The following is an 11,470-nucleotide window of genomic DNA, read 5'->3' as shown; positions in this document are numbered from 1 at the left end:
ATAGATTTTGATTAGGACATTTTAAAACCCTTTTCAGACATCAGTCAAGGAGTTCCTTTCCTTCCTACATCTGGAGTTGAGCTCTCTGGAGAGGTATCCCGATATGTCAAATTCAATACCCTAGATCCAGCCGGGAGAAACCAGATTCGCCATTACCTCATATGGTCAATTACTTCATTATGGTACAATCTCATAATGGCAGTTAGGTTTACTTTACCTCTTCAGAGAGGAGAGATAATTAAAAAAACAAAAGGTAGAAATTGGCTAGACAGTTTAGGGTAAAAAATACTCTACAGAAAAGTAACCAGTTTGTTTTCGCTCTCCCTCTCTCTCTCTTTTAAAGCCAAGGTTTCTCTATATAGCCTTGGCTATCCTGGAGCTCATTAATTAGACCAGGCTGGCCTTGAAATCACAGAGATCTACCTGACTCTTCCTCTTGGGTTCTGGGATTAAAGGCAAAAAAACACTTTTCTTAGCTAAAAGCCAAATGTTCCATTCTTGCCAAAGACCAAAGATGCCAAGTGTTTGGGGAGCTCCAGTCTTTGGTTTGGATCCTCCCCATCTTTGATCTGGGTTCTAGATCATCGTAGGGTTGCCTCTTTTAAGGAGGTGGATGGTGTGGATATTAAAGTCTCAATGGAGGCCTGTTAAGAGAATAGAATATTCCTGGTCAAGAGAATAGACTCTTTCTGGCCTGGGTACAGACCTAACATTCAATGGGGTCATGATAATCACCTGGCCAAGGAACCAGCCCTTGCAACCCCGCTCACCTTAAACCTGAAATAGATGCTATAATTATTATTTTTTTTTGTACCAGAGGCCTAAAACAAACCAAGTACAATTGTACAACTCAGTATGACTGAGTTGATAATCAGGTAAACAAATATTATCTCCCCATTGCAGTTTCTTACTCCAAAATAGGACAGAAAAAGGGCCAACAACTTTTTTTGTTAATTTTGTTTTTTTTTGTTTCGCTTTGGTCCTAGCTGTCCTGGAACTTGCTCTGTAGACAGGCTGGCCTAAACTCAGAGATACTCTTGCCTCTGCCTCCCAAGTGCTGGAATTAAAAATGTAAACCACCACTCACCAAGAGCCAACACTTCAATGAGTTTGAAGAAGTGTATTCTTTTCTAAAGAGGAGGGATTTGTAAGAAATATTAAACATGAATCTTTTTTATTAAATACTATAAAATGTGTTTAGGAGCAGGAATCAAAGTCTTTGATTTTACAAACGTCTTTACAAAAGTCTTTTTAATCTTACAAAAATCTTGTAAGATTTTTACAAAAGTGTTTCAATCCCTCCCACCACTCAATAAAAATCTTTGTTTACACAAAGGCCCAGTGCTGAATTCCAGGAATTGGATGACCAAGGCTCAGTGTTCCCTTTCCCCTTCTTCCTTCAATCCTGAGCTCCAATTTTTAAATACTAGCCACAGAATAAGACTGTAAGGTCTGACCCCAGCCAAGGGTAGGGGTGGGGGTTAGCGGGGAGGGGAAGGCACAGTTCCATCTGTTTGTGGAGTAAAAAACAAATCCACTTCCTGTCTCTATGTGTTCCATCTTCTAAGAGCACCCTCTTAATCAAGAGTAACATTTACCTTGCCCAGACCCTTCTTTCTTTGCCAGCTGGAACTTCAAACAGAACTGAGGCAGCTACTTGCCTCAGTTTGCTGAGACAATCTCCTTTGCCCTGACATTTTGTTTGATTTTTTTTTTTGGAGACAGGATTTCTCTGTATTGCCCTAGGTTTCTTGGAACTCGTTCTGTAGACCTGTCTTTGACCTCACATGTCCAACTGTCCTGCAATTTTTAAAAGCCTCTTCCCCCTCTCTTTCTTCCTTTTTGTTTTGTTTTGTTTTGTTTTGTTTTGTTTTTAGAGACAGGGTATCTCTGTGTAGCCTGGGGTGTCCTAGACTCGCTTTGCAGAACAGGTTGGCCTTGAACTCACATTGAGCAGCCCTACCTCTGCTGATGAGATTAAAGGCGTGCACCACCGAGCCCAGCTCCTCCCTTTCAAGCTTGTTTCTCTATGTTTACTACTTAAATTCTATCTCCCTTGGTCAGGTCGAAGTGTCTTTAGAAACTGACATAATATTTCCAAGCCCCCAGGGCATCGCAGAGGCACTCCACATCAGTAGACAGCCAGTGTTTTTTTGTTTTTTAATTTAATTCACTTATTTATTTAGGGACACCATCTCTCTCTATGGCCTTGGCTGGCCTTGAACTCTGGAGATCCACACGCCTCAGTCTCCAAATGCTGGAATTAAGGGCGTGGTGACACGCCCAGCTCAGACACACAGCACACAATCTTTCTAAAGCAGCAGAAGGCCCGAAGACCCGAGGAGTCAGGGCTGAAAACCAAGCGATCCTCCCTGTCTGTGCAAAGAGGAGGATCAGCGTGCGGTCTGCACAGGAGGGACCGCCCGAGCCAAGCGGTCGCCACCGCAGCCCAAGCGCAGGCGAGCAGGCGGCTGGCTCCCCGGGCGCGGGAGGGCAACGGAGGACAGGCGCGCGGAGCCGGGAGCGGGCGCACGCGCACGCGCACACGCACCGGGGCGCCGGGGGCCGGAAGAGCCGAGCGGCCCGGCGGCGGCTGCGGGCGCCAGACGGCGCGCTGCTGCGGGGAGAGCGCGGGCTGCGGGATGGGGCCCCCGGAGAGCGCGGAGGTGCTCGCTCCCGAGGCGGTGGAGCTGCACGAGCCCGTGGTGCGGCTCGCGGACCCCGCGTCCCCCGGCGAGGAGCAGGAGGACGTCGAGGCGGCGGGCGTCCCCGGCCGCGGCAGGTGCTGGCCGTGTGGAGCCTGGGCGTGCGGCTCGCGTGGGGAGCCCGGTGAGTGCGGGGCTGGCGGGCGGGGCGGAGCGGGTCCCCTGCGCAGTGGCCTCAGCCGGGACCCACAAAGTTTCCGAGTGTTCGCCACCCCAAATTGGTGACGGGGGCAGGACCTCTCGGTCCGGTGGCAGTCAGAGGTGAAAGGTCACCGAGAGGGGCCAGGCGGCGGGTGGGAGGAAGGAAGCCGACCTGGGACCCTGATCGCGAGGGTAAACCGATCTTCCCGAACCACGTGGGAGAGAGATTCTGAAAGTGTTCCGGAATCTTAGCATCTCAGAGACGAGAGTTAATTGCACCACTGGCCCTCAGGCTTTGGGGAATAGGAGGACTTTTTTAGCTACAGGCTTTATTAAAACAGGGTACGCTTTGTTAGAAGCCCCGGTGAAGAACCCTTGACTTTTACTCAAACTTCCCTTACAGAGAGGTAAAGTGAGGTCGTGGAAGATGAGGGTTCGGGGTTGGACTCCCATCTGGCTAGGGCAGGTCCAGACAGTATTAGGTAAGGCTTTGCATTTTCCAGGGATCCTGCCTAGGGCCTTTTCCAGTACCTTTCCAGAAAGAAGCCCATGCAGATCTTTTAGAATCAAGTTAACAGCTGTCATAATCTGCTCCTGGGGCTCATCCCCTAAATATGCCCTGGGGCTTCCATGCCTCTTGTCCCACCCAGTTTTCTTCCTCCATAGTTGTGTTTTTCTGACTTTATAGAGAAAAGTTCTAGGGAGATATTATTGCTGAAAGCGAAGAGATCGGGTTTCTGATTGTGTTCGCATGGATTTTCCTGAGATGCCTTCAGAACAGGTTACCCCGTGCTGGGCTGACCAGCCTGGCAGCTCCTGAAGAGGCTAGTCTCTCACCTAATCACCCTATGGCTCATTGACATTCTGGCTTAATGTGGAACTGGTCCTTGCAGACTCTTTTTTTAGTTTTCCATTTTGTATGTGAGCGAAGGGGTCTGTATGCTTACTCACTCAGCACATGGCCAAATGTCAGACCTGTGTGAATGCCCAAGAATTGTCTTCCAATTTCAAGGCAAATTTCTAACAGTTATTTTGAAAACAAATCACAAAACCGCTATGCCGTTGGCATTAGGGTTTTACTGGCTCACTTTAGACTCTATGTAGTCCAGGCTGTCAAATACTCAGTCCTCCTGCCTAAGCCTCCTTAAGTGCTCGGATTAAGGGCATCCAGCATCATACCTGGCTTTGAGATTCTTGATCTTAGTGGTTTCTTTAACAAAGTTCATCTTTCAGTTTAGGTTGGAACTGCTAGCCTTACCCAGCTTACAGATGTCCTGACACATATTTGCTGTCTTCAGGACAGTATAGATCTTGTACTAAAGGGAGAGATATTATCTTAGCTTTGTGCCTCACTGTCTCCTGTTGGAGTGTACACTAATGATCAGTGGACCTGGAACCAGCTTTTACTTCCAAAAGTTCAGAGGTCGAGCCTGGAAATTGAATTTTTAAAAGTTACTGCAGTGATTTTAATTTCTAGCCAGGTCGGTGTCACTGCAGGGCAGAGAGACCGAGTGCAGCAGGTTTTTTCTTTCCTCTGGAAGTTGTATGGTGACCACTTAAACTTTCAACTTGTATGGAGTGGTTAGATAAACTTTCAGCGCATGCTAATTTGGAAGCGTCTCACAAGAGAAAATGCCCCTTTAGATTGCTTTGCTCATCACCATTGTCAGAGGGAATTGGAAATTATCATTTAATAAGAAACTGAGGTTGCCTGAACATTCCTTGCCTTCATTAACCATCAAGTTCAGTTCAACCTTCTGTTATCTGCCGGACACTAATCAGAAAACATGGACCTCAAATATTTGTAGGTTTTTAAGCTAGGCATGGTGGCCCATGTCTTTGGAGACAGGCAGGTGGATCTCTGAGTTGGCGGTCAGCCTGATCTACATAGTAAGTTCTAGGACAGCCAGGACGACATAGGGAGACCCTGCCTCAAAATAAATAAATAAATAAATCAGGTCCCCCCACCCCGTGAGGAGACAGGGTTTCTCTCTAGCCTTGGCTGTCCTGGACTTGCTATGTAGAACAGGCTAGCCTGGAACTCACAGAGATCTGCCTGTTTCTGCCTCCTTGGGTGCTGGGGTTACAGGCGTACACCACCTCGCCTGGTCATATAAAATTTTTTTCTAAGGTGTTTTAAAGCAAGAAATCCATTTTTAAAGTTAAAAACGTTACACTGTTATAATTCTTAGAGAAGAAGCAGTTAGTTTAAGTTGGAGAAGATCCTTGAATTAAACCAGGAAGGTGTTTTCTGTGCTAGAACTTTTCATTCTGTTCTGCCTGAGGGTGGAGGTTTCTTTTGAGAAAACTTGTTTTATTTGGATCAAAATTTTGTAATTTCAGAAGCCCAGCTCTAAGACTGACCACAGGCAAGGCATGTATTTTGTGGTACTTCACTTGGAAGTCTCCTCAAGTTTCCTCCTCATGGCCTGCGTGGCTGTTTGTAGTTCATTCCCATAGTGTTGGAGCCCAGGGGTACAAAGTAGCATGGGGGAGGGGGTTCTGGCACCTATAATGACAAGTCCAAAGCCGTCTCTCCAGGTGTAGACCCAGAATAGGAAAGATTCTGATGCAGTGCTATTGCTGACGCAAAGGTCAGGCTATACAGTGTCACTAGAAAGTCTGCCATACCTTGGTCATGATTTGTAGTCACTTGTGGCCAAAGGTATGTGATGTGAGGATGTTGAAATATATTACCTGGTGTATCATTTATCAGAGAAGGGCATTTAAAAAAGAGAACATAATTATGCAATACTGTCCCGTAGTGGAGGAACACTTTGTACATTCTGAGAGTGGAGTGGCTGTTTAAGTTGTTCAAAGTAAATTGCAGCATCCACGGGTTTTGTGACTCCAATAGACTCAATTGACAAGAACCAGTTGTGGTTTTTTTTCATCTCCTTTTGATGTTGATTAGGAGGGAGGAGGGGTGTGTGACTTGTCCTTACTACTCCACAAGATGTCAGTAATGAATTAAATATTTGAAGACTTAGAAAGCACAAATTTCCTGCTTCACATTAAGGTAGGAACTTACAGTTAGTTAATAGTAACTGTAATAGGAGCCTTTCAAGATTGCAGTCTTGCCAGTGGTGTTAGACCATGTCTTCCCATGGAGTTCTAATTCTTTCCCTCACTAGATACTATTCAGGTTGTGTATGTTCCAGGCATGAAGAAGCTAAGCTTTCAGCCCTAGAAAAGGTCATAGGCTTACAGGAGAAGCCATGTAATTAGTAAATGACCAATAGCACAATTGCAACTGATTTCCAGCAAATAAACTTTCTTCCTGAAGCCTACCAGTGAGAGGATGGAACTTTCTGTCACTTTTCACCTCCGTGACAAGTGTTCTGTAAAGATTTCTCTCACCATCTTAGCAAGATTCTTTTATTTATTTAGTAAACTGAGGGATGATTCTTAGTGAGCCAAAAGAATCCATTGCTTTTTAATTGGGAGAAATAACATTTTAAAACATAATTTTACATTGTTACCCATACCTATGGATTCTTCATAATGGATAGGGAAAATGGTATAAGACCACAGGTATGTGTTGAAGGTTTTACCTGTAGTCTTTCTTCTAGCCTTTGATACAGCGCATCTCTCTTAATTTCTAAGTGAAAGTGATGAAATATATACTTGGAGGCAAAGACTAACCAGAATTTAATCTTTTTCAGAAGCCAAGAAGAAAGCACCTTGTCCTGGACTTGGCTTGTTTTACACAGTGTTGTCTGCCTTCCTTTTCTCAGTGGCCTCTTTATTTGTTAAAAAAGTGCAAGGCATCCATGCTGTAGAAATCAGTGCATTTCGATGTGTGATCCAAATGCTAGTTATTATTCCTTGCTTAATATACAGAAAGTAAGTACTTTTTAAAGTGAATCGAGGAGATACATAACTGTGTAAATCTTTTGAACTACCTTAACATTTTCTCTGTAGTAACTGTTTAACATATTGACTAGTCTCTTCCCCTTCACCCTGACTAGTGATATGTTCTAGGGGTCTGCCTACAGAAGATTCTACTGTAAGCATATACCACACATCCATTAAAGGAGAGAAGGGTCATATCTAGTTGTCCACCACCCTCTCTACTTGAAAACAATCCCTCCGTCCTTCCCTCTGGCATAACTGGTATTTTGAAGGTAAACAGTAAATGAAGGAAGCTAAGTGCATCCTAGTGGTTTAAGTGCGACAGGCTGCCCCTACCCCTGCCAGATCATACCAGTAAGATTGAAGTCTTTGGCTGCCTTGGTATTCAGGTTCTTCCCCTGTAAACTGAGGGAGTGGTGCTTTCTGCACTGTGCCCTGTACGAGTTCCCAGGGTTAGATAAGTTATTCTTGGTTAGAGTACTTTCTATAGACTTCAACATGTAGGTACCTTTTTTTTTACTGTCCCCTCCCATCCTTTCCCTCCATACTTGATCCCTTTTCTTCTGTGTGGAATCTATCATCTCTCAGTAGGGCTGAAATTATACCCCCCCCCCCCACATACACACACTTGTAACTTACACCCTCATGTTCTTTGAACCCTGGGAGGAAACTAGTTGGGCCCAGACTAGCTACCCAGCTCTTTTTGTTTTGGAGTTGAAGATTCTTAAATCAAAAATTAAAAGTTTCCGTTGCCTGCCTCCAGAACCTCCTTGCATCTCTTGCCATGATAAAGATTCATTTAGAATAATGTCATTCTGTATCCTGAGAAATTGGTTAGAAAGAGACAATCTGCAAGGATTTATATTGCCAGAAATTCCCGTGTAAATGTGGAAGCCAGAGTACTTTGGGAAATGTGGAGATAGCACTGGTTTCTAAAGGAGGTAACGATACCAAGATTGGCAACCATATTCCCCGTTTCGATAAAAATATCCAGAAGCTAGGAGTCAGTTTGAAAATCTTTGGCTCTCGTCTGTTTGTTGTGTTCACTGTCGTGGAAGACTTATAGCCGTTCCACATACATGCGGGCCACAGATTTGTTCTGACTGTGGATACCCATGTGTGTCCGTGACGACCTGGATGCAGTCTGCTCTGCATGAGCCAGGGAGTTGCACCTAGCTAGGGCTCATAAGACCAGTGAAAAGTTGCTTCGTATCCAGTTACTAAAGTAAATTCTTACACTTTTATAGAAAAATTGATGGAATTGAATGTACATTAGCCAGGATTAAGTTCCCTCATGTAGTGCCATAATTATGTTTATTATGATTTGTTTTCATCATAGAAAATTTGAAAAGAAAAATTACCTGATTCCACCTACTAGGATATAAAGTACCTTAACATCTAGTCCTTTTTGTTTATTATTTTTTGCAAGAATATACACGGAGAAAACACACACACATATATATACTTTTTATCATGCTGTTTATGATGTTCTGTGTTCTTTTTGCTCCTGCAGTGAACACTGTGAAACATCATTGCCTAAAACCTAGAAGAGATCTTTTTAAGGAATTCGTACTAGTCACTGCTAGAGAGTTTACCATTCCCTTATCTTTAATGTAATGTACTTTTGGAATAATGTCTATACTAAATGTTTTGGTTTAAAATCAATGCCACGTACATTTAAAATGCGTTTTTTTTTTCTCCATTTAAATTTGCAGAACTGGGTTCATAGGTCCCAAAGGTCAACGGCTTTTCCTCCTCTTCAGAGGGATCTTTGGTTCCAGTGCCATGATCCTTATGTACTATGCTTTCCAGACGACATCCCTCGCTGATGCCACAGTTATTGCATTTAGCTGTCCAGTGTTTACGTCAATATTTGCTTGGATATTTCTCAAGGAAAAGTATAGTCTTTGGGATGCTTTCTTCACCTTGTTCGCGATCGTTGGAGTGATCCTTATTGTGAGACCGCCATTTTTATTTGGTTCCGACACTTCAGGGATGAAAGAAAGCTATTCAGAGCACATTAAGGGGACATTTGCCGCGATTGGACATGCTGTGCTAGCTGCGCTGACTCTGGTTATCCTGAGAAAAATGGGAAAGTCTGTGGACTATTTTCTGAGCATTTGGTATTATGTCATACTTGGCCTTCCCGAAAGCATCATCATCCTCTTTGCCTTAGGAGAATGGAACCTCCCTCAGTGTGGGCTGGACAGGCTGTTTCTTATACTCATTGGACTCTTAGGTTTGGGGGGTCAGATATTTATCACTAAAGCAGTTCAGATAGAAAAAGCAGGACTTGTAGCAATAATGAAGACAATGGATATAGTCTTTGCTTTTATTTTTCAAATTGCTTTCTTTGATAACGTGCCGACCTGGTGGACTGTGGGTGGGGCTCTCTGTGTAGTGGCCAGTACTACTGGAGCAACCATTCGTAGGTGGGTCCAGGGTTCCAAATGAAATGTCACTGCTGAAATCTATATTTTTATCAAGTGCACCATCACCCAGCTCAGACATCTTACCCACACACACGCCTGGGAAGTCTACATTATTCGTTGGTTATATTTAATAAGTTTTATAAATGAAGTACCATTTTGAATATGGTATGTTTTTAACTAAGAGTGGCCAGGCTAGCCTAGCAGTCTCTGGATAGCCTTCATTTTGGTTTGGCTTGCTGGGTTACCATTGAGAAGTGAGCTCATTTGAAGAATTCCAGAAATTTTTTGAGTACAATTTTTAAAATTTACTTTTGACACAGGATATGGATGGGAGGTAGTGTGCTCTAGCAGTGTAGATAAGCTCGATGTAGACAATGCTGCTATAACTAGTACTGTGTTAATCCTTCGTTTGCAATATAATTCCATTTAGGATGCCAAAGCTGAAACTTGGTACAGGTGCCTACTTACTGGTGGGATATAAGTGAACCAGCCTTATTTTCAAGGACCTTATAGATGATTATTACACCTTTAATGCATTTGTGCCTTTTCATTTTGATGCCGGCATTTTTATATGTGCTCTGAACAGCCAGCCATCTGTGGTTAGCGGTTCTCTCTTTCAGTATAATAGCAACTCCGGATATCAGTTTGAACTTTCAATTGCCTCCTGTTTTATTAAAATTGCACTTTTTTTTTTTTTTTACATTCCAAGATTTCCAATCTTAAAATCATGAGAGTGAAATCTTGGCCTGACCAGTGTGCACATTCCTATTCTGAGGTGTTTTCACTTCAAATGTAATGATTTTCTACAAATTGTCTTTGAATTCATAGTATGATGCCAAATACAGTTTTCTCAGGATCATGCTAGGTTGGACAATATCAGGTTTCCCAGATTCTACCATTTTCATTTACAAAACCCGTAGTTCTAGAAGGTTTACCCTGCAAGCCCCTTACACACTAAACCAAATGTTTATACCTTTAAAGTACGTGTCTGTTATTAAACTTACTCTTACAGTCTTCTTCCATTTTGGAACGATACATTATAATATTTGTGATATATGAAAAATATAGACCTATTAATCCACAGTTGATTGACTTTCACAGTCTCTTGCATATTAAACACACACACACACAGGTAAGTGCTAGTCTTTGCCTGACAAGCTGCACCATGATACTAGTGTGGTTCTTACTATGGCTCAGCAGCAGGCCAGTATTCCTGTGAGAGGAAAGCGTGGGAGATTGGTCAGGGTGCTAGGAGTACATGTCCACAGTCTTTGGCACTGTGGACGCCTTCACGGCGAGGCCATCGTGGCTGCCACCTCTTAACGCTGCAGAGGAGGCACTGTGCACCCTTTCCTATCCTCCTCACAGTTCATCCCAAGAAAGGAATGGGGCTCCTGGAACTTACATTCTGGTAAGAAAGGATATTCTCCAGTGGTTCCAAAGAGGAACTTTGAGTCTGGTTTTAAATAATATTTTCCACCTGATGGCATACTTATTTACTTAGCTGAGTCATCTCAGATCACACTTGACCTGACTGGAACTTAGATTTGCGGGTGTCATTCTACCAGCATTTTAGAAAGTACAGCCCTTAGCCTGTTAGAACTCATCCTGTGGGGAGCCATGCTCCACACACAGGGATGACAGGGTGGAGGCCTGCATGCAGTAGCTGTGTTTCCATGGCAGCCTCCTCTCATTTAGTTCCTCCTGTGGAAAGTCAGCCACTTTTGGAGTCACCAACTAACTTACACAATGGAGTTTCTGGGACTGTGGAAGATGCACATGTTTTACTTCAACTGTGTCTTGAGTACTTGAATGTCACAGTGTGTGGCTGATGTTGGAGACGATGTTTCTTATCCCAGCCTCTACAGGGTATGATTTTTAAACAATGTTCAAGTGGTCTACAAGGCTATGTATTGTAACAATTTGGGGTGGGGGGTGATATGTATTTTCCAAAGATTGTAGTTTCTATATCTTGTAAAAGGAAATATTTTTCCTAACTTGTTTTTATTTTGTAAGTAATAAAATCATAAACGAAAGTGAGATATTGATTTTTTTTAATGATTATAAAAACAATGTCTCCTAATTCATTCTTCTCAGCTAGGATCCTAAAAATTCATTTTCTGTAGGAGATTGGCCTCTATCCATTTAGGTAGTCTGTAAGGTTAAATTTTCAAACATTATCTGTTCCTCATACACAGCAAATACAACATCTCCAAAATGAGAGTAATGTGTTCAGAGACCTTTGTTTTCTAGACCCCCCGAGCCTGGAGCAGCTTGGCGCGGTGTTGTCCTAGGAACACATCTTACACCATGTCCGCTCCTGCTGTCTAATCATTA

At 43.3% G+C, this 11,470-nt stretch overlaps 1 protein-coding gene across 1 annotated transcript; it reads left to right on the top strand.

The window, feature by feature from the left end:
- The first annotated feature begins 2,287 nt into the window (after window positions 1-2,287).
- On the top strand, window positions 2,288-11,173 carry Slc35g1 (solute carrier family 35 member G1). The gene is made up of 3 exons (XM_055613942.1): window positions 2,288-2,829; window positions 6,512-6,692; window positions 8,417-11,173. Exons 1-3 carry the CDS (start codon window positions 2,643-2,645, stop codon window positions 9,153-9,155), a joined length of 1,107 nt encoding a protein of 368 aa, XP_055469917.1. The 5' UTR covers window positions 2,288-2,642; the 3' UTR covers window positions 9,156-11,173.
- The last annotated feature ends 297 nt before the right edge of the window (window positions 11,174-11,470 follow it).

The sequence above is a fragment of the Psammomys obesus genome, unplaced genomic scaffold, assembly GCF_907164565.1.
Source record: "Psammomys obesus unplaced genomic scaffold, mPsaObe1.curated_primary_1811, whole genome shotgun sequence".
Classification (NCBI taxonomy): Eukaryota; Metazoa; Chordata; class Mammalia; order Rodentia; family Muridae; genus Psammomys; species Psammomys obesus.
The sequence above is the reverse complement of the archived record's forward strand: the minus strand, read 5'-3'. Positions and strand labels throughout refer to the sequence as shown.

What these genes read in the sequence shown, in the direction of transcription:
- Slc35g1 (XM_055613942.1), top strand. Translation starts at nt 2,643, where the DNA reads ATGGGGCCCCCGGAGAGCGCGGAGGTGCTCGCTCCCGAGGCGGTGGAG. An exon ending in CGGCTCGCGTGGGGAGCCCG is followed by an intron (nt 2,830 to 6,511) that starts GTGAGTGCGGGG and finishes AATCTTTTTCAG; the next exon opens with AAGCCAAGAAGAAAGCACCT. An exon ending in CCTTGCTTAATATACAGAAA is followed by an intron (nt 6,693 to 8,416) that starts GTAAGTACTTTT and finishes TTAAATTTGCAG; the next exon opens with AACTGGGTTCATAGGTCCCA.